Source organism: Phaseolus vulgaris, chromosome 5 (genome assembly GCF_000499845.2).
Source record: "Phaseolus vulgaris cultivar G19833 chromosome 5, P. vulgaris v2.0, whole genome shotgun sequence".
In the NCBI taxonomy this organism is placed as follows: domain Eukaryota; kingdom Viridiplantae; phylum Streptophyta; class Magnoliopsida; order Fabales; family Fabaceae; genus Phaseolus; species Phaseolus vulgaris.
Window position 1 is genome coordinate 6,047,584 of NC_023755.2, and position 26,057 is coordinate 6,073,640.

General features: G+C 39.6%; 3 protein-coding genes across 3 annotated transcripts; 2 read left to right on the plus strand and 1 right to left on the minus strand.

Annotated features, from left to right (window-relative positions):
- The first annotated feature begins 1,048 nt into the window (after window positions 1-1,048).
- On the plus strand, window positions 1,049-4,390 carry LOC137836174 (uncharacterized). Its single transcript, XM_068645029.1, has 6 exons — window positions 1,049-2,051; window positions 2,282-2,454; window positions 2,850-2,968; window positions 3,048-3,356; window positions 3,444-3,528; window positions 3,611-4,390. Exons 1-6 carry the CDS (start codon window positions 1,049-1,051, stop codon window positions 4,388-4,390), a joined length of 2,469 nt encoding a protein of 822 aa, XP_068501130.1.
- A 164-nt stretch (window positions 4,391-4,554) lies between these two features.
- On the plus strand, window positions 4,555-5,983 carry LOC137836175 (uncharacterized). Its single transcript, XM_068645030.1, has 4 exons — window positions 4,555-5,093; window positions 5,182-5,308; window positions 5,502-5,780; window positions 5,888-5,983. The coding sequence occupies exons 1-4, from the start codon at window positions 4,555-4,557 to the stop codon at window positions 5,981-5,983; spliced, it is 1,041 nt and encodes a 346-aa protein (XP_068501131.1).
- An 18,271-nt stretch (window positions 5,984-24,254) lies between these two features.
- On the minus strand, window positions 24,255-25,796 carry LOC137834991 (aspartic proteinase CDR1-like). The gene has a single exon (XM_068643282.1). It carries the CDS (start codon window positions 25,729-25,731, stop codon window positions 24,418-24,420), a length of 1,314 nt encoding a protein of 437 aa, XP_068499383.1. The 5' UTR covers window positions 25,732-25,796; the 3' UTR covers window positions 24,255-24,417.
- Window positions 25,797-26,057: the final 261 nt, after the last annotated feature.

Genomic DNA, 26,057 nt, shown 5'->3' on the forward strand with positions numbered 1-26,057 from the left:
GGATATCATTTATCTATTTTTCTTTCTGAACTTCTCTTAGTACATATTATCTTGAGCAAATATTTTTAAAACAAACTAATATTTTTCTATTATAATTTTGACTGTACTTTTAAAATTGCAGGATGTTGCTTTGAAGGTTTTAAACAGTTTAGGATTTTTATCATATCAGTTGAAAGGATTTGTAAGAGGTAAGTCTTTCTGAAATAGATTTAAGTATACTCATATGGCCATTGCAATTTATTAGAATCTACATTATTTTCACTAATTGGTGGCATGTTGAACCTCTTTTACTAGAATGGGTCTAAAATTTGCTTTATTTTTTGTTGTTTTGTGAATGGTATTAACTGAAATTACATACTATATAGACCTGTAGTTTATGATAATTGTTTGTTTATATTATAGTGGAGAAAAGTGCATTAGGAAGTGATTGATGTCCTGCATAAAACTTATATAAGTAATTGATGTTGTCATATAATGCAATAATTTATGAAACTCTTTCTTATTAAGAGATATCATTATATTGGTTTAAGAGATGCTTTGTTCATAGATATCATTTTTTAACACAATTGATTGTTACATTACTTGCTAGTTCAGGGTGAAGTAACTTATAATACTCTTTTTTAATACATTAAAGGGCTAAAGGCATCTTTGTGGCAACTTCAATCTTTAGTTGTCGTTGGTTCAGAACATGGAATGGTTTCATGTAAATCGTAGTTGAATGTACGATAGATGTTATATTGGCAGAGGGGGTTTAAAAGAAAGTTTTGTGAATGGGGTTGAAGAGTTTGTCATTAAAGCTTGTAAGCAACAGTCTTATTTGAATGAAAGGAAGCTTAGATGTCCATGCGATAAATGTCAATGTACAAAGATTTTTCCAATTGAAATGGTCAAGCTTCACCTCTATAAAAACGGTTTCATGTATGATTATCATGTTTGGATTCATCATGGTGAACAAGTGCCACATGTTAATGACAATGACGATGACGTTCGTGTTTCAAGTAGTGATGTACATGTGGATGAAAGTGAACAATTTGTAGCAATGTAAGACATGGTGTACGATGCTCTTGGGCAACATGAGACATTTGAACCATCTAATTTTAATAACAGAGAGGAGCCTCCCAATGAAGAAGCTCGGAGATTTTATGATTTGTTGTTAGAGGCTAATGAGCCATTGTTTGAAGGGGCTGTAGATTCTAAATTATCAATGTGTATGAAATTGTTAGCTTGCAAGTCTAATTGGAATGTTCCTAACCAATGCTTAGATTTTATCACAACAATGTTGTCGGATGCTACACCAATAAAAGAGGGTTTGCCAAAAAGTTATTATGATGCTAAGAGGTTAGTGTCAATGTTGGGGTTGAAGGCTAAGAGGATAGATTGTTGTGTAAAAGGTTGTATGCTTTTTTATGACAATGAATATGGGAAAAATGATGGACAACTACTACAGTGTAAATTTTGTCATCATGCACGATATCATGACCCAAAAGTTGGAACAAGTAAAAGAAAACCAATTCCTCTGAAAAGAATGTTCTATTTTCCTATAATTCCAAGATTACAAAGATTGTTTGCATCTATGCAAACTTCAGGACAAATGACATGGCACTATGATAATAGAAGACCTTCGGGTGTGCTACGACATCCCTTAGATGGTGAAGCTTGGAAACATTTTGATCAATTACATCCTGAATTTGCCGCTGAGCCACGTAATATACGACTTGGTTTATGCTCTGATGGATTTAATCCATATATTCAAGCATCAGCAAAACCTTACTCTTGTTGGCCAGTAATTGTCACCCCATATAATCTTCCTCCTGAAATGTGCATGTCTAAACCCTATATGTTTTTGAGTTGTCTCATTCCCGGTCCACATAATCCAAAGGCTCGTATCGATGTTTATTTGCAACCACTTATCGATGATCTTAAAAAGTTGTGGAGTGGTTTTCAAACATACGATATTTCAAGGAAGCAAAACTTTATGATGCGAGCAAGTCTAATGTGGACAATTAATGACTTCCCTGCATATGGCATGTTGTCTGGTTGGGGTACTCAAGGTAAATTGGCTTGCCCGTATTGCATGGAGCACACAAAGGCCTTTAGATTAGAACATGGAAAAAAAAAAGTTGGTTTGACTCACACCGTAGGTTCTTGCCTAATGATCATACATTTAGGAGGAATAAAAAGACTTTCAAAAAGGATAAAGTTGAAATGGGTGGACCACCACCTATGTTGACATCTGAAGAGGTTTGGAATATAGATGAGCCTCACATGTCCAAATTACCAGGTTATGGAGAGTGGCATAATTGGACAAAAAGAAGTATCTTCTGGGATCTTCCATATTGGAAAGATAATTTATTGAGGCACAATCTTGATGTTATGCATATAGAGAAAAATTTCTTTGACAATATATTTAACACCGTCATGGATGTAAAAGGTAAAACAAAAGACAATGATAAGGTAAGAAAAGACCTAACATTGCATTGTAGGAGACCTGATTTGGAGTTAAAGTTGCAAGCTAATGGGAAGATTCTAAAACCAAAAGCAAATTACACTTTAACTACAATCAAAGTTAGTTTATCAATGGATAAAAGAACTTCGTATGCCTGATGGTTATTCTTCAAATTTGGCAAGATGTGTGGATGTAGACAAGGGGAAGATGCTTGGGATGAAAAGTCATGATTGTCATATATTCATGGAGTGTTTACTTCCTATTGCATTTCATTAATTACCAGTGCATGTTTTGAATCCACTCATCGAAGTCAGCCATTTCTTCAAAGATTTGTGCTCGGCAACAATAAAGGATCATGACTTGGTTAGAATGGAAGAAAATATTTCAAATCATTCTTTGCAAGTTGGAGAGAGTATTCCCCCCTGCATTCTTTGATTCAATGGAACACCTTCCAATTCATCTTGCAAATGAAGCAAGACTTGGTGGACCAGTTCAATATAGATGGATGTATCCATTTGAAAGGTATGAAAAATATTATTGTTATTATGTCAAAATAGTTCATTTATTTGTGTAAATCCATCTCCAATTTACTTAATTATAGGTTTATGGGTGATTCTAAACGCTCAGTGAAAAATAAGGCTCAAGTTGAAGGATCAATTTCTGCATCTTACTTGCACCGAGAAACAATTCACTTTTGTTCCTACTATTTCAAGAACTTCATGTTGTCACCACGAAATCGTAGAAATGAAATACCTCGTGGAATTGAAAGTTTTCCATCAATGTTATCCATCTTTAACCAGCCTGATCGTTCTTCAGGAAAAAAGTTAATCCATTGGTTCAACCATAAAGAATGGAACTCTGTCCATGTTCATGTTTTGATCAATTGCAACGAAGTAAAACCATACCTCGAGTGAGTATATCAAATAATTGACTTCAATTTTTGACAAAATTGATCCTCTAAATAAACCATTCTTGATTGTGTTAATATGTTTCACAGTTCATTCTTGCAATCTAAACAAATAAGCTCATCAAATGCATCAAATGATATGCATGCACATTTCCCGGAATGGTTTACGGGTCAGGTATGATCAACTCAATGTGATTAAGTTATGTCTTATATAACCTAAAAAAATATAAATAAGTCAGTATCTCTTGCCTTTGTAGGTTACAAGTGAGCCTTTAAATGTAAGAAACATACACTTAAGGGAATTATCATATGGCCCTTTCACATGTGCTAGTGAATGGCACACTTACTTCGTCAATGGGTACAAATTTCACACTCATGCATGGAGCAAGGGGAAAAAAACAATAAATAGTGGTGTTTATGTAAAGGGGCTCACGGAAGGAGGCCATGATGATTTCTATGGACTCATTGAACACATATATGAGCTAGAGTACAATTCTTCGAGCTCCCCAAAGAAAGTGGTGGTATTTTATAGTCAGTGGTTTGATCCATCACATAGAGGTACAATAGTGGATGCTAAATATGGAATTGTGGACATTCACATGGAGAAAAGGTATTTACCCTTTGATCCATTTATCCTTGCACATAATGTAAGACAAGTATATTATGTCCCCTATCCGACATCAAGAAAGGACAAAAAAAGTTGGTGTGTTTCAATTAAAACAAAGCCTAGAGGTCGCATTGAATCTCTTGATATGGAAGATGATGTTCCTTACCAAATAGATGAAATGTCACATGTAAATGACGTAATTGAAGTTGAAGGTATTTCAGGATTCCAACATTCGCAAGTTCATGTTGAAGAAGTGGACGAAGATAATGAACTTCAAGATTTTCAAGAAGAGGATAATGAAGAGGAGTTTGAAGATAGTGAAAATGGGGACACTGAAGATGATTATACTAGAGAGGATAGTGAAGACGGGCAACTTGAACGAAATGATTCAGAAGAAGACAATGAAGAACATGAATTTGATGATGATTGAATTATGTGTTATGAATACATTATGTGATTGTTAGTGTTGCTATTTTCTTGTTTATGTAATAACATAATGATTCTTATGTGAAAGAAACTTTTATTATGTTGTGTGTTTTTAATTGCAGTATGTTCCTTTCATTTATAATTGATAATATAAATTTTTTGTTATAGATGTCTTCAGGAGGACGTGACCAACCAAAACCTTACTTATCTGGTCAAAATAAGGGGAAAAGGGTAATGAAGCGTAAAAGGCCACGATATGTGCTTAAAGTAAATATTCCACCCCCACCAAATGCACCTATTGCACATGTACCTTCCCCATCCCCAACTCCTGCACATACATCTTCTCCTACCCCAGGTCTCATGCCTATCTCTACAGCTGCATCTTTTCCATGTCCTAGGACTGCAGACATACCTTCTCAATCAAGAAGAGACATTTCTCCCACCACATCTTCCCCAACCCCAGTTGTGGCATCAGCGCCTTCTCCATCAGGTACAGGACCCTCAACATCATCAGTACCATCATCATTGCCAAGGGTTACACCATTATCAACACCCTCACCGCTATCAGTGCCTTCTAGAATCAATGATTGTGCTATTGGGGAAGGTGCACAGATTTATCCTGATAGAGGTGATGCAGAATCAAACAATGAGGATGACACTCTCTCAGTTGGTCATGCTCTTCCTATGATTTCACCTTATGGTAATGGGTAAGTAAAGACCACAAATAAAATCTTTCACATTATTTCTTTTATCAATTTATTATCTAATAATTTCTTTATTATTTGTTTTTTTAAGGTTTCATCCATGTAGGGTTGCATCACAGGCAATCACATTCATCATTAAACAACAATATTGTCAGCCATGGCTTACATGGGGTTCAATGACTGATGAAGACAGAGAAATCTTCTTCAAACGTTTTAAAGTATTTCTTCTTATACGTTTTAAAGTATTTCTTCTTATATTTAATATTAACAATACTTGTTGCATTTAATTAAAATGTCCATTTCTTTTGGTATTTGGCATCTTCCTTAATTGAATTCTCAGTTATTATTTCTTTAAAGTGTTGTATTAAAAAATTATTCACTTTTTTAACTATAAATTTTGTGTTTACATAGAAAAAAGTCTGTTGGAAACCTAAACATGAGGAAAAGATTAAAAAAAACTTCCACTCAAAAGCCGCACATAGGTTATCTGAAATGTTCATGGAAGCTAGAAAGAATGGGAAAAAGCCTATTTGGATGTTTGATGATGTATGGACTTCTTTGCTATCTCAGTGGAATTCACCTGACTTTCGTTCCAAGTGTATGCAAAACCAAAAAAACCGAACATCTGACACAGGTGGTTCTTTACACACAGGTGGCTCCATTAGTACACATGAGCATGCCATTCGCATGGTATGTATTCAAGAAACATATAAGTTGCATTGGACTTTGTTTGTAATTGGTTTTGAATTATGTTTTATGATTACATATTATTCTATTATACAATGTTTGAAGGTTAGATATTTGATAATACTACATTGGATTATATCAAGTTTAAGAAGTTGGATGATATTGTTTTGCATAAAAATAACATTATTTATGTTTGTTGTTTATAGGCAAAAGAGTTGGGTCGTCCAACATATATTGATGAGGTATTTATGCAGACTCATATACGAAAAAGTAGTGGTGAATTTGTTGATGAAAGATCGAGACGTACACACGTGAGTTACATTTTGTTGTTATTTTTCTTTATTTTAGTTATATATTGTACATATGACATTATTTTTGTGTATCAATAATAGGAAGAATTTCATAGTAGACTTTCCCAAGTCAGATCAGAGGTTGCATCTGGATCATCCCCCATAGATTCTGCAGAGGAAGACAGAATTAGACTTCAAAGTTGGCTTCTTACAGCAGGTGGCAAGAAGAAAGGTCGAATCTACGGGGTTGGAGACTTGGCTCATAACTTTAAACGTGGTAATACTCTCACCTATAATCAACCTTCGAGTTCCTCTGAGCATTCAGCAAGCGTTTTGTTGCTAAAGGAAGAAGTTCGAAATTATAAGGAACACAATGATAAACTCACCGAGCATGTGAAATCATTGGTTAGTATCATTCTTCCTTTCCTTCCTCCTGAAGCACGAAGTTCTGTTGCACAACAATCTCAACAAGTATTGTCGCCACAAGAACCACCAAGGCAAAAGGAACCACCTACGCAACAACAAGATGACGATAATCATTATGCAGACTATTAGGATTATGTTTTTAGTTTTTTTGAACAACAAATTACATTACAAGTTCACTTGACTTTTGAATTAGGATCTTTAGTTATGTTTCAAGTTTGTTTTGATTTTTAGATGTTTCAAGTGGACTTGACTTTATATTATGTTATCTTTTATATGATGAGACTTTAATTATGTTATATTTGAATTTGAAATTAAATGTGTGTTGGATATGTTAAATTATACAGGTTTTAAAAAAGGCATTCATTTAAATGTATGAATAGATACTTTGATGAATGTATGATTACATACGGAATTACCTACGGCCTGCTGTTCGTGGGTAGTACCTACGGACTGCTGTTCGTGGGTAGTACCTACGGAGTGCTGTTCGTGGGTATTACCTACGGAGTGTTGTTCGTGGGTATTACCTACGGACTGCGGTTACCCACGGGTTCATATTTCGTAAGTAAATTACCGACGCCAACATTACATACGAATTTTTTTCCGTGGGAAATCCGTAGGTAATGCTGATTTACCTACGGATTTCTGCTGTTACATACGGATTTTGTCCGTAGGTAAATCGGTTTTTTTTTGTAGTGTAACAGTATGGCCTCTAGGGTACCAACTCATGTACCAATGCTACGGGGTCCATTTGTTTTGTATCACTATTATTTATCACTTTTTTTACATTTGTTTTAAATTATTGGGATCTTCTAATAACATAACCCATTTACTATAAACTAACCACTATTTTATTATGTAATCATATATATATGGTTTTGTTTTTTCACTAGTGCTTTGGAAAGAAATATATAGCAAGAATGCACGTTTAATCATAATACAATAAAAATATGAACTTAATATTGCATTGTGAATTTTTGTAGAAGTAAGTTAGATTAATTCTCACTAAATTATTGATCGAAAATTGTCCCTTCCCAAAACTTCTTTCACTTCTCATCAAACTTATGTCTTCCTAAACCTTAAATCCTAAATCCGTTTATAGGCCTCTTTTTACCTAAATCCGTTTATAGGACTCTTTTTATTTTTTCAGTAATGTGAAAATATTTGTCACCTCAAAAATAAAATAAAAAAATCAACAATTTTGTTCATGATACTCACGTACAATTATTTTTGCAATAAAAATAATCTCAGTCATTGATAATGTTAACCAAGCAAGAAGAAATTATATATTGAATATTATTGACAAAGTTTTCAAAGATATAATTTCAAAACTACAAATTACATAAAGAATACAAACAAGTTTTAATAAAACTAAATGTAATTAAAACATTAAATTTAATATTTATATTTAAGACAAAACGTAATAATTGTTGCAGGTCCACTTAGAAACTTTGTCCATAAACTAAACCTTAATAGCTATGTTTTAATCCATTTAATAAAATTAGTATATGGTGTGTATCGGTATGGCCGAGAGGCCGAGACCTTGGAAGGCTTGGCCGAGACGACCGAGAGGCCGAGACCATAGAAGACTTGGCCGAGAGGCCGAGACCTTGGAAGGCTTGGCCGAGACGACCTAGAGGCCGAGACCATAGAAGACTTGGCCGAGAGGCCGAGACCTTGGAAGGCTTGGCCGAGACGACCGAGAGGCCGAGACCTTAGAAGACTTGGCCAAGACGACCGAGACCACTGGAATATGGCCGATGGCCGACCCATGCCATGATGATTTGGCCGACGGCCGACCCCTATTACAGTTAACGCTCAAACCAAGATCAGTGAAGTTAATCTATAATTAAGAATTAGGTAATGCAAACCTAAGAGGTGTCCACCTCGATAAATGGGCCAAACAAGGTAGGCCCACTAGAATAATATAAATAGTACGCATCCCAAAGAGTAAGGTATGTCATTTATTACTGTTCACCTACCTGAGAGCTGACCACCCGCTTTACTGACTTGAGCGTCGGAGTGCCTTCGCAGGTACCCCCACCATCCGGTGATTTGCCCGACGACCGAGCGCCGAGTACTGAAGGTTAAGGAAGGAGACGAGAAGAATCACAGTTCATCACCCAATCACCTGCCCGACCGAAGGAAGGAGAAGAAGACTTCAATAATTCTCTAGGTCCCATCTCCCTAGCAGGAACAATTGGCGCCACCGTGGGGCCGAGGGAAACTAGCTGAAGGAAAAAAGTAGATGGTTTCAACAAGAAGCATGGAAAGAATGACTGAAGCCGACCAAACAATGCTGCTGCTGTCTCTCCAGAGGGAGATGGCCGAGATGCAAAGAAAGGCCGAGGAGGCCGCTCAGAAAAATGAGCAAGAGCTGCAAGTTCTCCGCAGGGAGAACGAAGATATGAGAAAGAAGCTGGGGGAGGGAGGACCCTCTGTCATACCGACGAACGTGGTCGGCAAGTCCTACACCTCTCCCCCCAACCCGGATGTGGCCGAGGGGACGAGAGGCCGACCCCCTCCCCGCGAGACTGAGATGGGCGACGAGTCGTGCCTAATCAGGTCCACCCGGATGACCCTGACGGCCGACCCGAACCGCCGACATCCCTTTAAAAACAACATCATCGAAGTCCCACTTCCTGAGAAGTGGAAGGGTTTCAACCGAGACCGATACGACGGGTCGACCGACCCGAACGGGCATATGGACGCCTACACAACCCATATGAGTCTCTACACCTCGGACGACGCCGTCTTGTGCCGAGTGTTCCCCACATCCTTGAAGGGTGCAGCCCTTAGTTGGTTCACCAAGCTCTCACCCAACTCCATCGACAGCTTTGCCACGCTCGTCGCAAAGTTCGAAACGCAGTTCGCGACCAGCCGGCCGCACCATCTAACCTCCATCGCTCTGGTAGGCATCCGCCAGGAGAAGGGAGAGTCGCTGAGAACCTTCGTGGATAGGTTCAGTAAAGTGACAATGAGCATCCGGAATCTGAGTCCGGACGTCGCCATGCACCACATGCTGACGGCCCTGCGTCCGGGGCCCTTTGCTGACAACCTGTGCATGCAGCCGGCCGACAGCCTGGACGAGCTGAGAAAGAGAGCTGCTAAGTAGATGCAACTGGAAGAGCTAAGAGAATTCTGTAACCAGGCCGGTGGGGAGAAAAACAAGGAAGAGAAGGATCGTCAGGGCGGCCGGGTCAAAGGAACGACCGATCCGGTTCTCAAGTTATACACCCCTGACGACCGAGCGGGGGAGGATTCTGGACGAAGCCCTCAACGCTGAGCTGATCCCTCCCCCAAGGAAGGTGGCCAGCCCAAATAACGCCGACCGAAGGAAGCAATGTCGGTACCACCAAAACACCGAACACTCAACCGACGAGTGTCAGGCCCTTAAGGATAAGATCGAGGAACTTATCCAGGATGGGCATCTCCGCCGTTTCGTCAGGAATGGCCGAGACCCTCCCGGCCAGGCGGATCCACCCAAGCGGACGAGGTCTCCTCAACGCGGCCGAAATGACCGAGATAACAGAGGCGACCGACAACCCGCGAGGGCCGACCCCCTTCGAAGAGACGATCCCCCCAGGGAGGCCGATAGGAGAGGTAACCGAGAAGTTATCAACACTATAGCCGGCGGCTTCGCCGGGGGAGGAAGCACAAACAACGCTCGTTAGAAACACCTCCGGGCGGTACACCAGGTCAACGCAGTGGCATTCCGGCCGAGGATGCCACCCATCACCTTCACGGACGAAGACTTCAAGGGCGTAGACTACCGCCAGCAGGACGACCCGATGGTAATAGCGGTCGACATAGACCGATTCACCATACGGAAGACACTTGTGGACCAAGGAAGTTCGGTAGACATCCTCTACTGGAAAACTTTCAAGGCCATGAGGTTGGCCGAGGCCGAGATGATGCCGTACGACGACCACGGGGTAGGATTCTCGGGCGAGAGGGTGGGTACCAAGGGTTATATCGAGTTGTACACCACCTTCGGAGAAGGAAAGAGCACCAGGACCATCAAAATCCGATACCTGGTCATTGACGCCAACACCTCCTACAACATCCTCCTCGGCCGACCATCCATCAACCGGCTGATGGCCATAGTATCAACCCCTCACCTCGCAATGAAGTTCCCTTCAAGAACAAGGGACATTCTCACGATCCACGTAGACCAGAAAGAAGCACGAGAATGCTACGCCAAGAGCCTCCGGGTGGAACCTCTAAGGACCGACACTTCTCCCCTCAGAACAAGGAAGTCCGCCCGAAAAGACCGCTCCCCCAGGAAGGACCGACCGAGGGAAATCAAGCCAACTGGCGTTGGTGGACCTCGATCCCCAGGCGACCGAGGACAGGCTGGAGGCGAGGGAAGAGCTAAGGAGAGTCCCCTTCCTCGACGAAGAACACAGCATGGCTGTAGGAACAGCCTTGGCAGCAGCCGAGGCCGAGATCATGCATGCCGCACTAAAAAAGAATATCGACATGTTCGCATGGACGCCGGCCGACATGCCGGGGGTGAGCCCGGATGTCATCACCCATCGGTTGTCAATATTCAAATGCCAGGCCATACTCAACATGAGAAGCCCGAACACCGTGAAGGAGGTACAATAACTCCTTGGGCGGCTGACCGCCCTCTCTCGATTTGTCCCCCGCTTGGCCGAGAGGACGAGGCCGATGGTCCAGTTGCTCCGAAAGGGCAAAAAATTCGTCTGGGACGACCAATGTGAGGAAATCTTCAAACAATTCAAGGAGTTCCTCACATCCCCGGCCGTCATCCAGAAGCCGAGGCCCGACAACCCAATCCTGGTATATCTAGCAGTCTCGGAAGAAGCAGTCAGCGCTGCCCTAGTGCAGGAAGCCGAGGGCGAGGAGCGACCCGTATACTTTGTCAGCCGAACCCTCCACTCGGCCGAGACCCGATAGGCCGAGACCCGATATCAGATGATTGAGAAGGTGGCTCTCGCACTCGTCCTCACGGCAAGGCGGATGCGCCCCTACTTCCAAAATCACTCCATAACTGTAAGAACCGACTACCCTATTTTTAAAATTTTATCTAAACCGGACCTTGCAGGGAGGATGATAGGATGGTCGGTCGAACTCTCCGAGTTCGACTTACAAGAAAAAATGAAGGGAAGTTCTCATCCAACTGGGAGGGGCCTTTCCGAGTCCGAGAAGTCGCACAAGGAGGAACCTATCATCTAGAATAGCTTTCAGGAAAAATTGTACCGAGGACGTGGAATGCCACGCACCTCAAGTTCTATTACAGCTAAAATCAATAAAATCACGCACTCTTTCCTCACCCAACCAGGGAGGTTTTAACGAGGCGTTTTCATCAAAAGTATTGGAAATATTCTATCGAACAAGCAATGGCCGACCGCCACCTACACTTGCCGATTAACATCGCAAGTGCCGGCCAATCGCCAACCAAACTTGCTCGACGAACGCCCGCTTGCTCGATTAACATCGCAAGTGCCGGCCGACCACCCACAAAACTTGCTCGATGACATTGCAAGTATTGGACGAACACCCGCTTGCTCGATTAACATCGCAAGTGCCGGCCGACCACCCACCAAACTTGCTCGATGACATTGCAAGTATTGGCCGAATGCCCGCTTGCTCGATTAACATCGCAAGTACCGGCCGACCACCCACCAAACTTGCTCGATTATCATCGCAAGTAATGGTCGGCCGCCCACTACACTTGCTCGATTAACATCACAAGTATCGGTCGACCGCCACCTACACTTGCTCGATTATCATAGCAAGTAATGGCCGGTCGCCCACTACACTCGCTCGATTAACATCGCAAGTAATAGCTGGCCACCTATCCTTAGTTGTTCGATTAAAGATCACAATTAAATGGCCGATCGCCCATTCTTGTTCGATTAAAATCACAATTAAAAGGCCGACCACCCAAATCCAACTTATTTGATCACACCTAGGGTCACGTCACACCTCGAGAAATGGAATAGCTGCACGATCAAGGGAAACCGACCGAAACCCATCATTAAAGACTCATCGGACATATCTAACATCTGCCCTTGAGCCTGGGGGGCAAGTGTACCGGTATGGCCGAGAGGCCGAGACCTTGGAAGGCTTGGCCGAGACGACCGAGAGGCCGAGACCATAGAAGACTTGGCCGAGAGGCCGAGACCTTGGAAGGCTTGGCCGAGACGACCTAGAGGCCGAGACCATAGAAGACTTGGCCGAGAGGCCGAGACCTTGGAAGGCTTGGCCGAGACGACCGAGAGGTCGAGACCTTAGAAGACTTAGCCGAGATGACCGAGACCACTGGAATATGGCAGATGGCCGACCCATGCCATGATGATTTGGCCGACGGCCGACCCCTATTACAGTTAACGCTCAAACCAAGATCAGTGAAGTTAATCTATAATTAAGAATTAGGTAATGCAAACCTAAGAGGTGTCCGCCTCGATAAATGGGCCCAACAAGGTAGGCCCATTAGAATAATATAAATAGTACGCATCCCAAGGAGTAAGGTATGTCATTTATTACTGTTCACCTACCTGAGAGCTGACCACCCGCTTTACTGACTTGAGCGTCGGAGTGCCTTCGCAGGTACCCCCACCATCCGGTGATTCGCCCGACGACCGAGCGCCGAGTACTGAAGGTTAAGGAAGGAGACGAGAAGAATCACAGTTCATCACCCAGTCACCTGCCCGACCGAAGGAAGGAGAAGAAGACTTCAATAGTTCTCTAGGTCCCATCTCCCTAGCAGGAACAAGGTGTTTGAGCATATTAAATCATACTATGATATGTAACACGTCACCTAACATAACCAATGTAAATATTAAGGATTTCGAATATTAATTACCTCTTTTTAAGTAATTATTCAGTCTTAGAGATAATCAATTGTTACCAGAAATGCAAGGGCGTTATGGATTAAGGAGAAATTGAGAAACGAGATGTTGGAGATATGAGAGAAATGTGGAAATGAGAAAGGACGAAACAAGTAAGGGGAAAATCATAAATGGGAAACTATTATGGGCAAAAATGGCAGCAAAGGAAAAAGAATTAAAGAGCAGTGGTTTTTGGTAAATGGCCAGACAGTTAGAAAAAGTTTACACGTGGATGAGGGCACACACACTGAGGGCATCAGAAGAAGCAGCAGAATACGTACAACGAATAAGAGGCTCGCAGGGTATGACCTAAAGGGGCATGCATGATTTGGGTATGACCTCTTTCTGATATTCTTCTTCTTCCTCTGAATCCTTCTTCCTGTAATCACCCTTGAATATTCCTCTTTCCCTTGCAGGTTGACTCTTTAGATAGTCATACAGCCACCATTCTACCCACCCTTTCACGAGCATTGCTATTACCTTTTATTATTGTTCTAATTCGTTCGCTAGTTGTGTGGTTAGTTGAGAACCATACTTAATATATATATATATATATATATATATATCTTCACTCTCTTACATAGGTGCTTTCATTGAGACACCATGGCTGATAACACACGAATGGCCACCATGGCAGCGGAGATACGAGCTCACGACGCTGAACTAAAATGCGTAATGGATCTCTTGGAGTTACGTGACCAAGAACAACGTGCGCACACTGCACAAGTAGAGGCGGCAGCTAACGCTCGCATGGAGCGTATTCAATCAATGGTGGAATCACTGCTTCAAACCCAAGCCCAGCTTCATGGTGGATCTAGCATGAACTCTACACAAACCCACACAGTTTAGCCTAGGCAAGCATTTCAGATTAGGAATGTGAAATTAGATTTTCCTAAATTTAATGGCTCGGATGTGATGGCTTGGATTTTCAAGGCTGAACAATTTTTTGACTATTATGGAACTGCCGATGAGGATAGATTAACTATTGCTGCAATTCATATGGAAGAAGATGTCGTCCCTTGGTTCCAAATGATTCAAAGAACCAACCCATTTATGTCATGGACTGCTCTCACCACAGCTTTGGAAACTGAATTTGGCCCTTCACCATTTGATTGTCCACTAGTAGCTTTGTTTAAACTCCAACAAAAAGGATCGGTTTCTGAATATTATCTCCAATTTATGTCCTTAGCTAACCGTTCCGGTAGCTTACCTCAAGAAGCATTGCTGAATTGTTTTGTTAGTGGATTGCATACGGAGTTACAAAGGGATGTGATTGCTCAAGCCCCACCTTCCTTATTTAGAGTTGTGGCGTTTGCTAAGCTTTATGAAGACATATATAACACTAATCCCAAGCCTCACTCATCTAATACCATCACCAGAATTTTGAACCCCAAACCCAACTATTATAACACCCATCATTCTCGCCCTGCACCCTCTAAAAGTCCTCTACCCCCATTACTTCCCACACCATCTACCAAACCAATATACAATCCCAACCAAATAAAAAAACTCACTGCTGCAGAGATTCAACCTAGAAGAGAAAAGGGCCAATGCTATACATGTGATGAAAAATTCTCATTCAACCATAAATGTCCCAACCGACATTTGATGATTTTGCAAGCTGATGAGGAAGACAGTGAAACAGACGTAGTACTTCAACCACCAGAACCTCCAGACACTGAAGATTCATCAAATGAACTCCCTGTTGAAGACCTCCACTTGTCGTTGGATGCTTTTAAGGGTGTTAGACGTGCCCAAACTATCCGCTTTGCAACAGATCTGCACGGTATGACCATTCACGTTATGATAGATGGTGGTAGCAACGACAACTTTCTTCAACCACGGTTGGCTAAGTTCTTGAAGCTTGAAGTGGAACAAAGTCCAAAATTAAGAGTAATGGTGGGAAATGGAAACAAATTGGAAACTGAAGGCTACATTCAGAACATCTATGTCAATATGCAGGGTGCACAAATTGATCTTCCTGTCTTTTTACTACCTGTTTCTGGGGCTAATTTGATTATTGGTACCAATTCGCTTTCAACCGTAGGCCCTCACATCCATGATTATAGGGATCTCAACATACAATTCCATTATAAAGGACAACAGGTTACTCTACAGGGAGACAAGTACAACCAGATAAACCTTGAAGATGCTCAATACCATCATATCAAAAGGCTTTATAGCATGGATGCCATTCATGAGTGCTACGCCATTCGGGTTGCAACAGTAGTAGATAACAACAAATTGCAGCTGCCAGAACAAATGGAGCCTGCACTTGCAACCTTATTGCACACTTATAGACAAGTGTTTGATGTTCCCATTGGTTTACCCCCTCCCAGGATGCATGACCACTCTATTCCCTTATTGGAAGGATCCAACCCAGTCAAGGTTAAGCCTTATCGGTATCCTCACAGCCAAAAAGCTCAAATAGAGCTGATGATTCAAGAAATGTTGAATGAAGGGCTAATTCAGCCAAGCACGAGTCCATTTTCATCACCAATCATTCTTGTGAAGAAAAAGGATGGAACGTGGCGATTTTGTACGGATTATAGGGCTCTTAATGTTCTCACCATCAAGGATAGCTTTCCCATCCCCACAGTTGATGACTTAATTGATGAACTACATGGAGCCACTCATTTCTCTAAACTTGACCTGAGGTCCGGATATCATCAGATATTAGTGAAACCTGAAGACAGGTATAAAACAGCATTTCAGACTCATCAAGGCCATTATGAATGGCTAGTCATGCCATTTGGCCTCACTAATGCCCCTGCTACTTTCCAGAGTCTAATGAATCACATTTTCCAAGGGTGGCTGAGAAAATTTGTATTAGTATTCTTTGATGACATATTGGTTTATAGCCCCGATTGGTCCTCTCACTTACAACATCTAGAGACTGTTTTGCAAGTCTTACAGAAGGAACATCTCTTTGCCAAGCTGTCCAAATGTTCTTTTGGTGCCACCAACATTAACTACCTTGGTCACACTATATCCAATGCGGGTTTTGCAAAGGAGGAAGATAAAATCCGTGTTGTGAAGGATTGGCCAAAACCAACATCTCTCAAGTTATTGCGAGGATTCTTAGGCCTCACAGGCTACTACAGACGGTTTATCAGGAATTACGCCTCTTTGGCAACCCCGCTAACAGATATGCTCAAGAAAGATAATTTTAAGTGGACCACGGCAGCAGAGGACGCTTTTATGAAACTGAAAGAAGCTCTTACCTCGTCACCGGTATTAGCACTACCCAACTTTACTCAACCTTTCACTCTCGAAACAGATGCATCAGGGATAGGAATTGGAGCTGTCTTACTGCAGCAAGCTCATCCTGTGGCTTATTGTTCTAAGAAATTATCTACACGACAACAAAAGCAATCTGCTTATGCTAGGGAGTTATATGCCATCACTCAAGCAATTGCCAAATTTCGGCACTACTTGCTAGGCCATAAGTTCACCATCAAAATAGATCAGAAAAGCTTGAAAGAACTCCTTGATCAATCCCTGCACACCCCAGAACAACAACAATGGTTTCCTAAATTTCTTGGATATGATTTCACAATTCAATATAAGCCTGGAAAAGAAAATGTGGTAGTTGATGCATTGTCCAGATGCATGTCCATGGCTATATTTGAACCTGTCAACCAATGGCTACAAGACATACAAGCAAGGATAAAGGAGGACCCGGAGTTACAAATCATAATGGCCAAACTCGATTCGGAACCAAAAACAGTAAAGCACTTTGCTGTTCACAATGGCATTCTGTTCTGGAAAAAGCGAACAGTTCTTCCTAATGATGAGGAATTAAAAAAGAAAATTATGACAGAATTTCATAATAGCTTAGTTGGAGGCCATGCTGGTAGAGCTAAGACAATTGCTAGAGTATGTTCTCAGTTCTATTGGGTGAATATGCATCAAGATATCATAATGTTCGTACATAACTGTAAGATATGTCAACAAACCAAAACTGAAACAGCTTTTCCTATCGGACTTTTACAACCTCTCCCTATTCCTATCCAAGTATGGGATGATATAGCTATGGATTTCATCATAGACCTTCCTCCTTCACAAGGTTTTACTGCAATTATGGTCATTGTGGACAGGTTATCCAAATTTGGTCACTTCATTCCAATGAGGTATGATTTCAACAACAAACAAGTGGCCGATGCATTTATCAACAATGTGGTGAAATTGCACGGCATTTCAAAGTCCATAGTGTCTGACCGAGATAAGGTTTTTATAAGCTCATTCTGGAAACAACTCTAGAAATTAAAGGGTACTACATTGGCCATGAGCTCAGCTTATCATCCACAAACAGATGGCCAAACTAAGGTGCTGAACAAAACCTTAGAAATGTACCTTAGGTGTTATTCCTTCAACAATCCTAACCAATGGTCTAAGCTGTTAGAATAAATGACTTTAAACTAGAGGGGGGGGTGAATTGTTTAAAGAATATTTTCGTAAACTTTTAAAACAAGAATGAATTTATCTCAGGAAACAATTGATAAGAAATTCAGTTTACCAAAAACAGCACAACCAAAAAAACAATCGGTTGTTTCACAGAAACAATCGGTTGTTTATACCAGCAAACAACAATTAAAACTGAATTTAAAGAGATAGGGATAGAGAGATTTCACACAGATGTTTATACTGGTTCACTCCAAATCCAGAGCTACATCCAGTCTTCTCAAAACCCTGAGGAAATTCACTAAGCAATCACAACTTGATCACTTACACAACAACCAAGAGAATGACATTGAACACCTCAAGAAACACACTCTCCTTGGCCAACACACAAACACCAAGATTGCTGATCTTGATCCCCTCAAGAACACACAACCAATCTCAGCAAACACAGAAACGAAACTTGTTTTCACAGAGTACAAGGATTACACTTGTTACAGAAGATAATCTGAAATCAATACAAGCAGAATCCTATTCCCCAAACTTTGATCAATCACAAACTTCTAGCAATCTCAGCTCTTTGAAAAACTCAAAAACTCTTAGCAAAAACTTGTCAAAGATTAATTCTCAAATCTATTTTTCTGAATTTATTCAAAGATGTAGTTTGTTATCAAATCTTAACAAACTCTTAAATTGCATTAAAAGATTGGTCAAAGCATTTAATGACTAGAGCGTAAGCAGTTAAAACATTTAAAGCTCAGTCAAAGATAAAACAGTTTTCTGTTATGGTCCCAAAACAAACAATCGGTTGTTTCCTCGAATCAATCGGTTGTTTTGGTTCTTAACAGTTCAACCATTTGAAAAACAGTTTTCAATCTTTTCTCAAAACACCTAAGTATAAACAATCGGTTGTTTCGACAAAACAATCGATTGTTTTAACTTAGTTTGAAAACATTTTATCTTTTCAAAGATTGAGATGCTTTATGCTTTAGATTCGATCAAGGGGTGGATTACAAAACTCAAACTACCCCAGAACTATACTAAACCAGCACAGCAACACCAAGCACAGCCAAGGCTTCAACATCCTTCAAAGGGTTTGGATTCTTCAAAGCTTGAACACCACTTGGTTCAACAATCTCCCCCTATTTGATGAAGACAAATCCCTGATGCTTGTGTTGTACTTGATTAAATCTGTAGCAGTTCCTGCAAGATACAGTTTTGAACAAAGCATAGATCTTCTGATATTTGGTTAGCACAGATAAACATTAATAAACTTTAGAGCTAAATATCAGAAAAAATATTACATCCCAAAAACTGTTTCAACAACTAAAAACAGAAATTTAAACACAACATATATCTCCCCCTATTTGTCTTCACAAAATAGACAAAAGAAGAGATAAAACAAGATATTGTTTTGATTACATCAGAATTAAAGCAGCAACAACAGAAAGAAAGAAAATTTAAAAAACCAGACATAACCAACAAAAACAATCGATTGTTTCGATATACCAATCGGTTGTTTTTCCTTCATTCTTCTTCATCAGCAAACTGAAGATCAAAGATTTGGTTCTGGACAGCTTCAATCTGTTCATCTAGAGTCATGAACCGTGCATCCATGTTGTCAAACCTGGTGTCAATCCTCTGGAAATTACTAACACAAAGATCATGAAGGCTCCTTTGATTTTTAGCAAGACTATCAAGCCTATTCACCATGAGTCTTTCAAAATGAGACATGGTTTACATCCTTTCTTCTTGATTTCCAGCACCAGCACTAGGTCTAGCATCTTGATAATCTTCAGGTGGATCTTCATGTTAAACATCCATATCAGCAGGTTCATCTTGTTCAAGATCAGCAGCACCACTAGATGAGGCACCAAGATCACCATCCTTGCTTATCCATTTTCCACCTACTTTGGTAAAACCCATTTTGCTGAGAGATCCATTGTTCAACTCTTGAGTTGACTTGACCAACTCAGATGTTTCATCTTCAAGATTCACTTCAAAATAGAGTAGAAACTTAGATATCAAAACAACATAGGGATAATGATAATCACTTAACCTCATGGCTTTTTGCATGTGCTCTTTGATGATGTGAACCCAATTGATATTGATTTTCTTCATGATGCAGAAGATATAAACCAGATCTTCTTCGGTGACAACAGAATGATTACTCCCCCTTGGAGTTAGAATCCAAGTCACAATGAGAGCAAGCAGTCTCTCATCAAGCTTTAGACCTCCAACCAAGCATGTTCTTACTTGAGCATTTTGATTCTTCAAGCAACTCTTGTAGTATTGGATTTTGTTAAAATCCTCCACTACTCCAAGGTTTCCTTTGTTGATTCTCAGACCAGAGAACTTGAGACCAGCAACAGCAGTCCATACTTCATGAGTTATCTCCATTTCTACACCTTTCACATGAGAAACTAGATTGTTTCCCTCAAACTTTAGGTTTGTGTAGAACACCCTCACTAAATCTGGATATATGTTTCCCTTCATCTCCAGGAACTTTCTGAGAGATTGATCCTTGAGCAGCCTTCTCACATTATCAAGCTTTTGACTTTTCAGCCAATCAAAACATACAACCTTGGGGTTGTTTATCTTTTTGATACTTGTTTCATACCTATATCTCTCAATAAGATCATTGTCTCCAGAAAACCAGCCTTCTAGCCTTTCTCCAGACCTTACAACCCTGGTTTTGACTCCCTTTGAGGTGGGTGGAGTTGATTCCATGATGGCAGAGAAGAAAACAGAGAAGAGCTCTCTTCACAGATTTTTGCAAGAGATGTTGCAAGAGATGTTGCAATTGGTTGTTCTTGTGGAAGAGATCAGCTGCACCAGATTTTATAGCAGAAAGAAGAATCAATTAGCATTCAATTTCATTTAGTGGGTACTTGATTTTTCAGAGAGAGAAGACTTGACTCTGCTCTGCACAGAAAACGTCAGAAAAAGCTGAAATCGCATGGTCTTCACATGTGATCTTTGACTAGTCATTAAGGATTTTGAATTCCCAAGATTTTTTGGAATATTTTCCTTTATGACAGTTATAACTCCTTTCTGAACGTGATCAGCTTTCAACACAGATTCTTTGACCAAGATTCTCTCTTTGAATTGATCTGCAACGGATAGAAATTCAAAATAGCAATTAAGACAATTTCTTCATAGTGCTGTCAGACCCAAAACAATTGGTTGTTTCGAAGAAACAATCGGTTGTTTTTCTGCACCAGTTAAAACTGTTTTTGAATTTTAACCATGAGCAGAAAGAGTTCAAAGCAGATGACATTAAGCATAATAAAAAGATGTTTCAACCATGAGAAAGAACTTTAAAACAGAAATTAAGAACAAATAAAGGAAAGTCTTATCCTTATGTTAATTCTTCAATGAGCCATGTGCTTTATGATCAAGAAGCCTCTTTTCATTGTTGAGGTCTTTTGCATAGCATTGATTCAGCTTCAATGACTGTCTTTTTCTTCAAGAACTTGATCAGATGACTCAGTCCCTCCTTTTTCTTTAGTTTTTCTGCATAAAAGATTTCAAGCAACAAGATTTGGTCCCCTTACAAATTTAGGTCCTTTTGACTTTTCTTTGCAGTTAGAAACTTCACATCCCTTAGGAATCCATTTCATAAGACCTCTTGGAACATAATATTTCCTTATTTTGCAGAACCTAACAGAGTGGCCTCTCTTCATGCAGTAAAAGCATGTAACAACCGGTTGTTTCGTCTTAACAATCGGTTGTTTTTCTGATTTTCTTGAAAAACTTTTTGAAAACTTATCTTGCTTGTTTTGTGGATTAAAGCCTAAACCAGCCTTTCCAAAAACACAGCTTTGAGATGCCAAGACTTTCTCAAAGTTAGATTTCCCCTTTGAAAGCTTGTCCACAGTTTCAACAAGATAGTGCACTTTCTTTTCAAGATTTTCACAATTTTCACAAATAAGAGTATCACACTTGCAAGCAGTTAAAACATTTAAAGCTCAGTCAAAGATAAAACAGTTTTTCTGTTATGGTCCCAAAACAAACAATCGGTTGTTTCCTCGAATCAATCGGTTGTTTTGGTTCTTAACAGTTCAACCATTTGAAAAACAGTTTTCAATCTTTTCTCAAAACACCTAAGTATAAACAATCGGTTGTTTCGACAAAACAATCGGTTGTTTTAACTTAGTTTGAAAACATTTTATCTTTTCAAAGATTGAGATGCTTTATGCTTTAGATTCGATCAAGGGGTGGATTACAAAACTCAAACTACCCCAGAACTATACTAAACCAGCACAGCAACACCAAGCACAGCCAAGGCTTCAACATCCTTCAACGGGTTTGGATTCTTCAAAGCTTGAACACCACTTGGTTCAACATAAGCTGCTTCCTTGGGCTCAATATTGGTATAATACAAGTCACCACAGCAGCATTGGCATGCCTCCTTATAAAGCACTTTATGGACAGAATCCACCTACACTGATTTAATACCAGTTGGATGAGCATGATTCACCTACTGTCCAAACTAATCTGTTGCAGCGAGACAAGATAATAGACCAAGTGAAGCTTAGCTTACTCAGAACTCAGAATCATATGAAACAATATGCTGACAAGAAAAGAAGATCAATTGACTTTCAAGTGGGAGATTTAGTCCTGGTTAAGCTCCAACCATACAAGCAACAAACAGTGGCTAAGAGAATTAATCAGAAATTGGGATTGAAATACTTTGGGCCATTTCCAATACTAGCTAAGGTGGGTGCAATCGCCTATAGGCTACAACTACCTGATGAAGCTAAGATTCACTTAGTTTTCCATGCCTTTATGCTTAAAAAATTTAGAGGACAGCATACTGATCCTTACATTCCTATCCAAAACGGGAATTTGACTCAAGCACCAGTAATGCTACCATGGAAGGTATTAGTATCAAGAACCTTGTTGAGAGGACAATTGAAGATTCCTCAAGTGTTAATCCATTGGCAACACTCCTACTCATGCTGCTACTTGGGAAGATGTCGCAAACATAGAAGAAGCCTTTCCATCATTCAACCTTGAGGACAAGGTTGCTTCCAATGGGGAGGGTATTGTTACGGGCAAAAATGGCAACAAAGGAAAAAGAACTAAAGAGCAGGGGTTTTTGGTAAATGGCCAGACAGTTAGAAAAAGTTTACACGTGGATGAGGGCACGCACACTGAGGGCATCAGAAGAAGCAACAGAATACGTACAACCAATAAGAGGCTCGCAGGGTATGACCTAAAGGGGCATGCATGATTTGGGTATGACCTCTTTCTAATATTCTTCTTCTTCCTCTGAATCCTTCTTCCTGTAATCACCCTTGAATATTCCTCTTTCCCCTGCAGGTTGACTCTTTAGACAGTCATACAGCCACCATTCTACCCACCCTTTCACGAGCATTGCTATTACCTTTTATTATTGTTCTAATTCCGAGAATTTTGTTTGCTAGTTGCGTGGTTAGTTGAGAACCATACTTAATATATATATCTTCACTCTCTTACAGAAGCTACACGAAATCATTTTGAATATTTCATTATTTTTTACATAAGTTAACCATATTAAAAAATTAAGCTCTTAACGTATTAAAAAATTAATATTTGTGCGTGGATTAAGTTCAATCATATTTTCTTTAATTTATTATTTTTAAATTAAGCTTTGTATACCGTCATTATGATTAAATTGATTAATACGAAATATAATTTTAGTGTCCAATTTGGTATCTCTATAATTGATCTAAGAACTTTTTATTATGTTATTTTAATAATTGTTTGTTTCAATTTAGCGTTCAGTTAAATGGATTTTGTAATTGAGTTAGGGTCGTATTAAAGTGAACTTGAGCTACTTTAATATCGTCTAATTATTAATATTCTTTGTAGTGAATATATATGTAAAAGAAAGAAAACATACTTAATATTGAAAGTGTTTAAGTTGGTAGTCATTCTTAGAAACCAATAATTAACATATAATTTTTTTTTACCTAAAAACAACATTAAAGTTTGTTACTATTTATGAATAAAGAAACATTGAATCGGTTCTAGTATCAAGCTTACTTAAAAATCAAAGTTCTTAAGCATACATCGAAATCCTTCAAATAAACACTAAAGTGTCAAATTATGATTCTTCAAAATCTTAATTTATTATTTCACTTTCTCAAGAATAAAAATATCACAACAAAAAATATGTATTTTTTACTATTATTAAAAATTATTAAATAAAAATCAATTTTAAAAACAAAATATAATAACTAAACTAGAAACTACAAAAATTATTGATTTTTAAATTAATTTTTATTGTTAATAGGTAGTTTCTAAATTGATATTTAATTAACTGCCAAAGTTTTAACTACCAATTATTTAGATTCTAAATTTAGGAAAAAAAAAATTGGTAACTAATTAGATACTAATTTAAAAATTATTTATCAATAATAGAAACTTTAAAAATTAATAATAACTTAATTAATATAAAAACTAATTATTTTGATATCTAAAATTAATTTCTATTTAATAATTTTAGTGTAAATTATTTTCTGCATTTTATAAAGAACAAGCATACCAATCTCAGTAATGCTCTTCTTGCAAAGAAACCATACGCTTATACATTCTCTTTTCTTTATTTTACACATACATATATATCATATTATTATTATTATTATTATTATTATTATTATATATATATATATTATTTTAAACTTTAGAGCAATCAGTAGGTTGAAAAGAAACTTTCTTCCCTTCGAGATCATACTCCACTTGAAAATCAATCTGTGAAAAACTTCCGAAGATGGAAATTCCGCTCACTGGGCTTGGCGCTATCATCAAGCAAACCGTGTTTCTATCTTCCGTCATAACAAACAGGTTTGCAGGTTTCAGCGAAACCCTAGCTCCGGTGAACTGAAAGGCAATTTCAGGAAAAACGAAGTTATCACGATATGGGAAGCAAAAGGGTAGCGGGGACAGAACATCTTGCACCAACTCAACGGCAAGGCTTTCTTGCAACGAAGCTGCGAAATTGTAGTAAAAGCTTTCCCCCAGATACGTCAACAGCGTGCCCGAATCAATAATCACGTTGCCGTCAGTGCTCCCCGTTGGCACCGTCTTTTGTGCAACGGTGACGGCTTCAAGGTTCAGAAAGTAATAGGTCGGTAACCACGGTTTGATTATCATCGGAGTGGATACAACACCTTCTCCCGTTATTATTGATTCGTTCCCGAATTTCAACTTGCTGGTGGAGGTTGAACCTAAAGGAAGCAAACAGTAGGAGAATTTGTGACCGATTTGGTCACCGATTTGTGAAACCAACGACAAGGGTCCAGCTCCAAGACCCATTATTCCAGTGAGTTTATAGCTGGGAAAAACAGTGATGTTGTTGTAGAAACCACATCCGAAGAAAGAGTTAGGAAAAGCAACTGTTTGTACTCCACCTTGGGAATCAAACCTTAGGGTTTCGGTACTCAAAAGCCCTTCGCTGAATGAATATTGGTCACCGTATTTGTATGTGTAGATGCATTCACCTGATTTTCCACATCCTTTTTGTTCAGGGAGGAGTAAGGTGCATGGTTGTGAACGACATGTGGTAGGCATGAACGTGGAAGATTTGAGTGGTTGAAACAATGGGGTGCTTTGGGGGAAACAACTGGCACAAGGGGAACATTGTACCCAAATGAGATCACTCCCTGTCTCTGCAATAGCAAGCCTTTCGACGGGAGGAGTGCCAATGTAAAATCTCATTAGGTATTCACCGTTGTGTGGGATCAAAACTGATTGGGGTAGTTTGTTGTTTTGATCTAGGAGGTTAGAAACTCGGTTTAGTCGAGAAATGGAGCGCAGGGCAGCGTTTATGATGCGCTGTGATGGGGTGAGGGAAGGGTTGTAGAAGGGTGAGAGTGGTGAGTCACGGTGGATAAGGTCGACGGTGAAGCCACTAGGGCTTTCATTGGCTTCTGTAGAGAAAAGAGAAGAAACGGAGTAGAAGGCTAAACAGAAGAAAACAAAAGGCTTCATGTTGAGGAAATTTAAACGCTGTTAGGAGGAGGGAGCATGTTGGTGTGCTTCTATTAATAGATTTTTGAGTTTTGCATGAGTTAGGAGTGTTGGAAAAACTTTTATAAATCTGAACGACACTTGGTTCCTTGTAAATGTCTGTTTGCTAGCTTCCTAACGGTAATAAAAAAAACACTTACTTATTTCTCCATGTCTGATTGGGGTCAACTTGTACAAAAAATGGTTTTCTGTCTCAACGAAGAGACCAAATGAGAATTTGTTTGATGATTATGCCGGTCTCAACATTTTTTTTTTTGGTCAGCTTTCGGTCTCAACATGGGGACGTA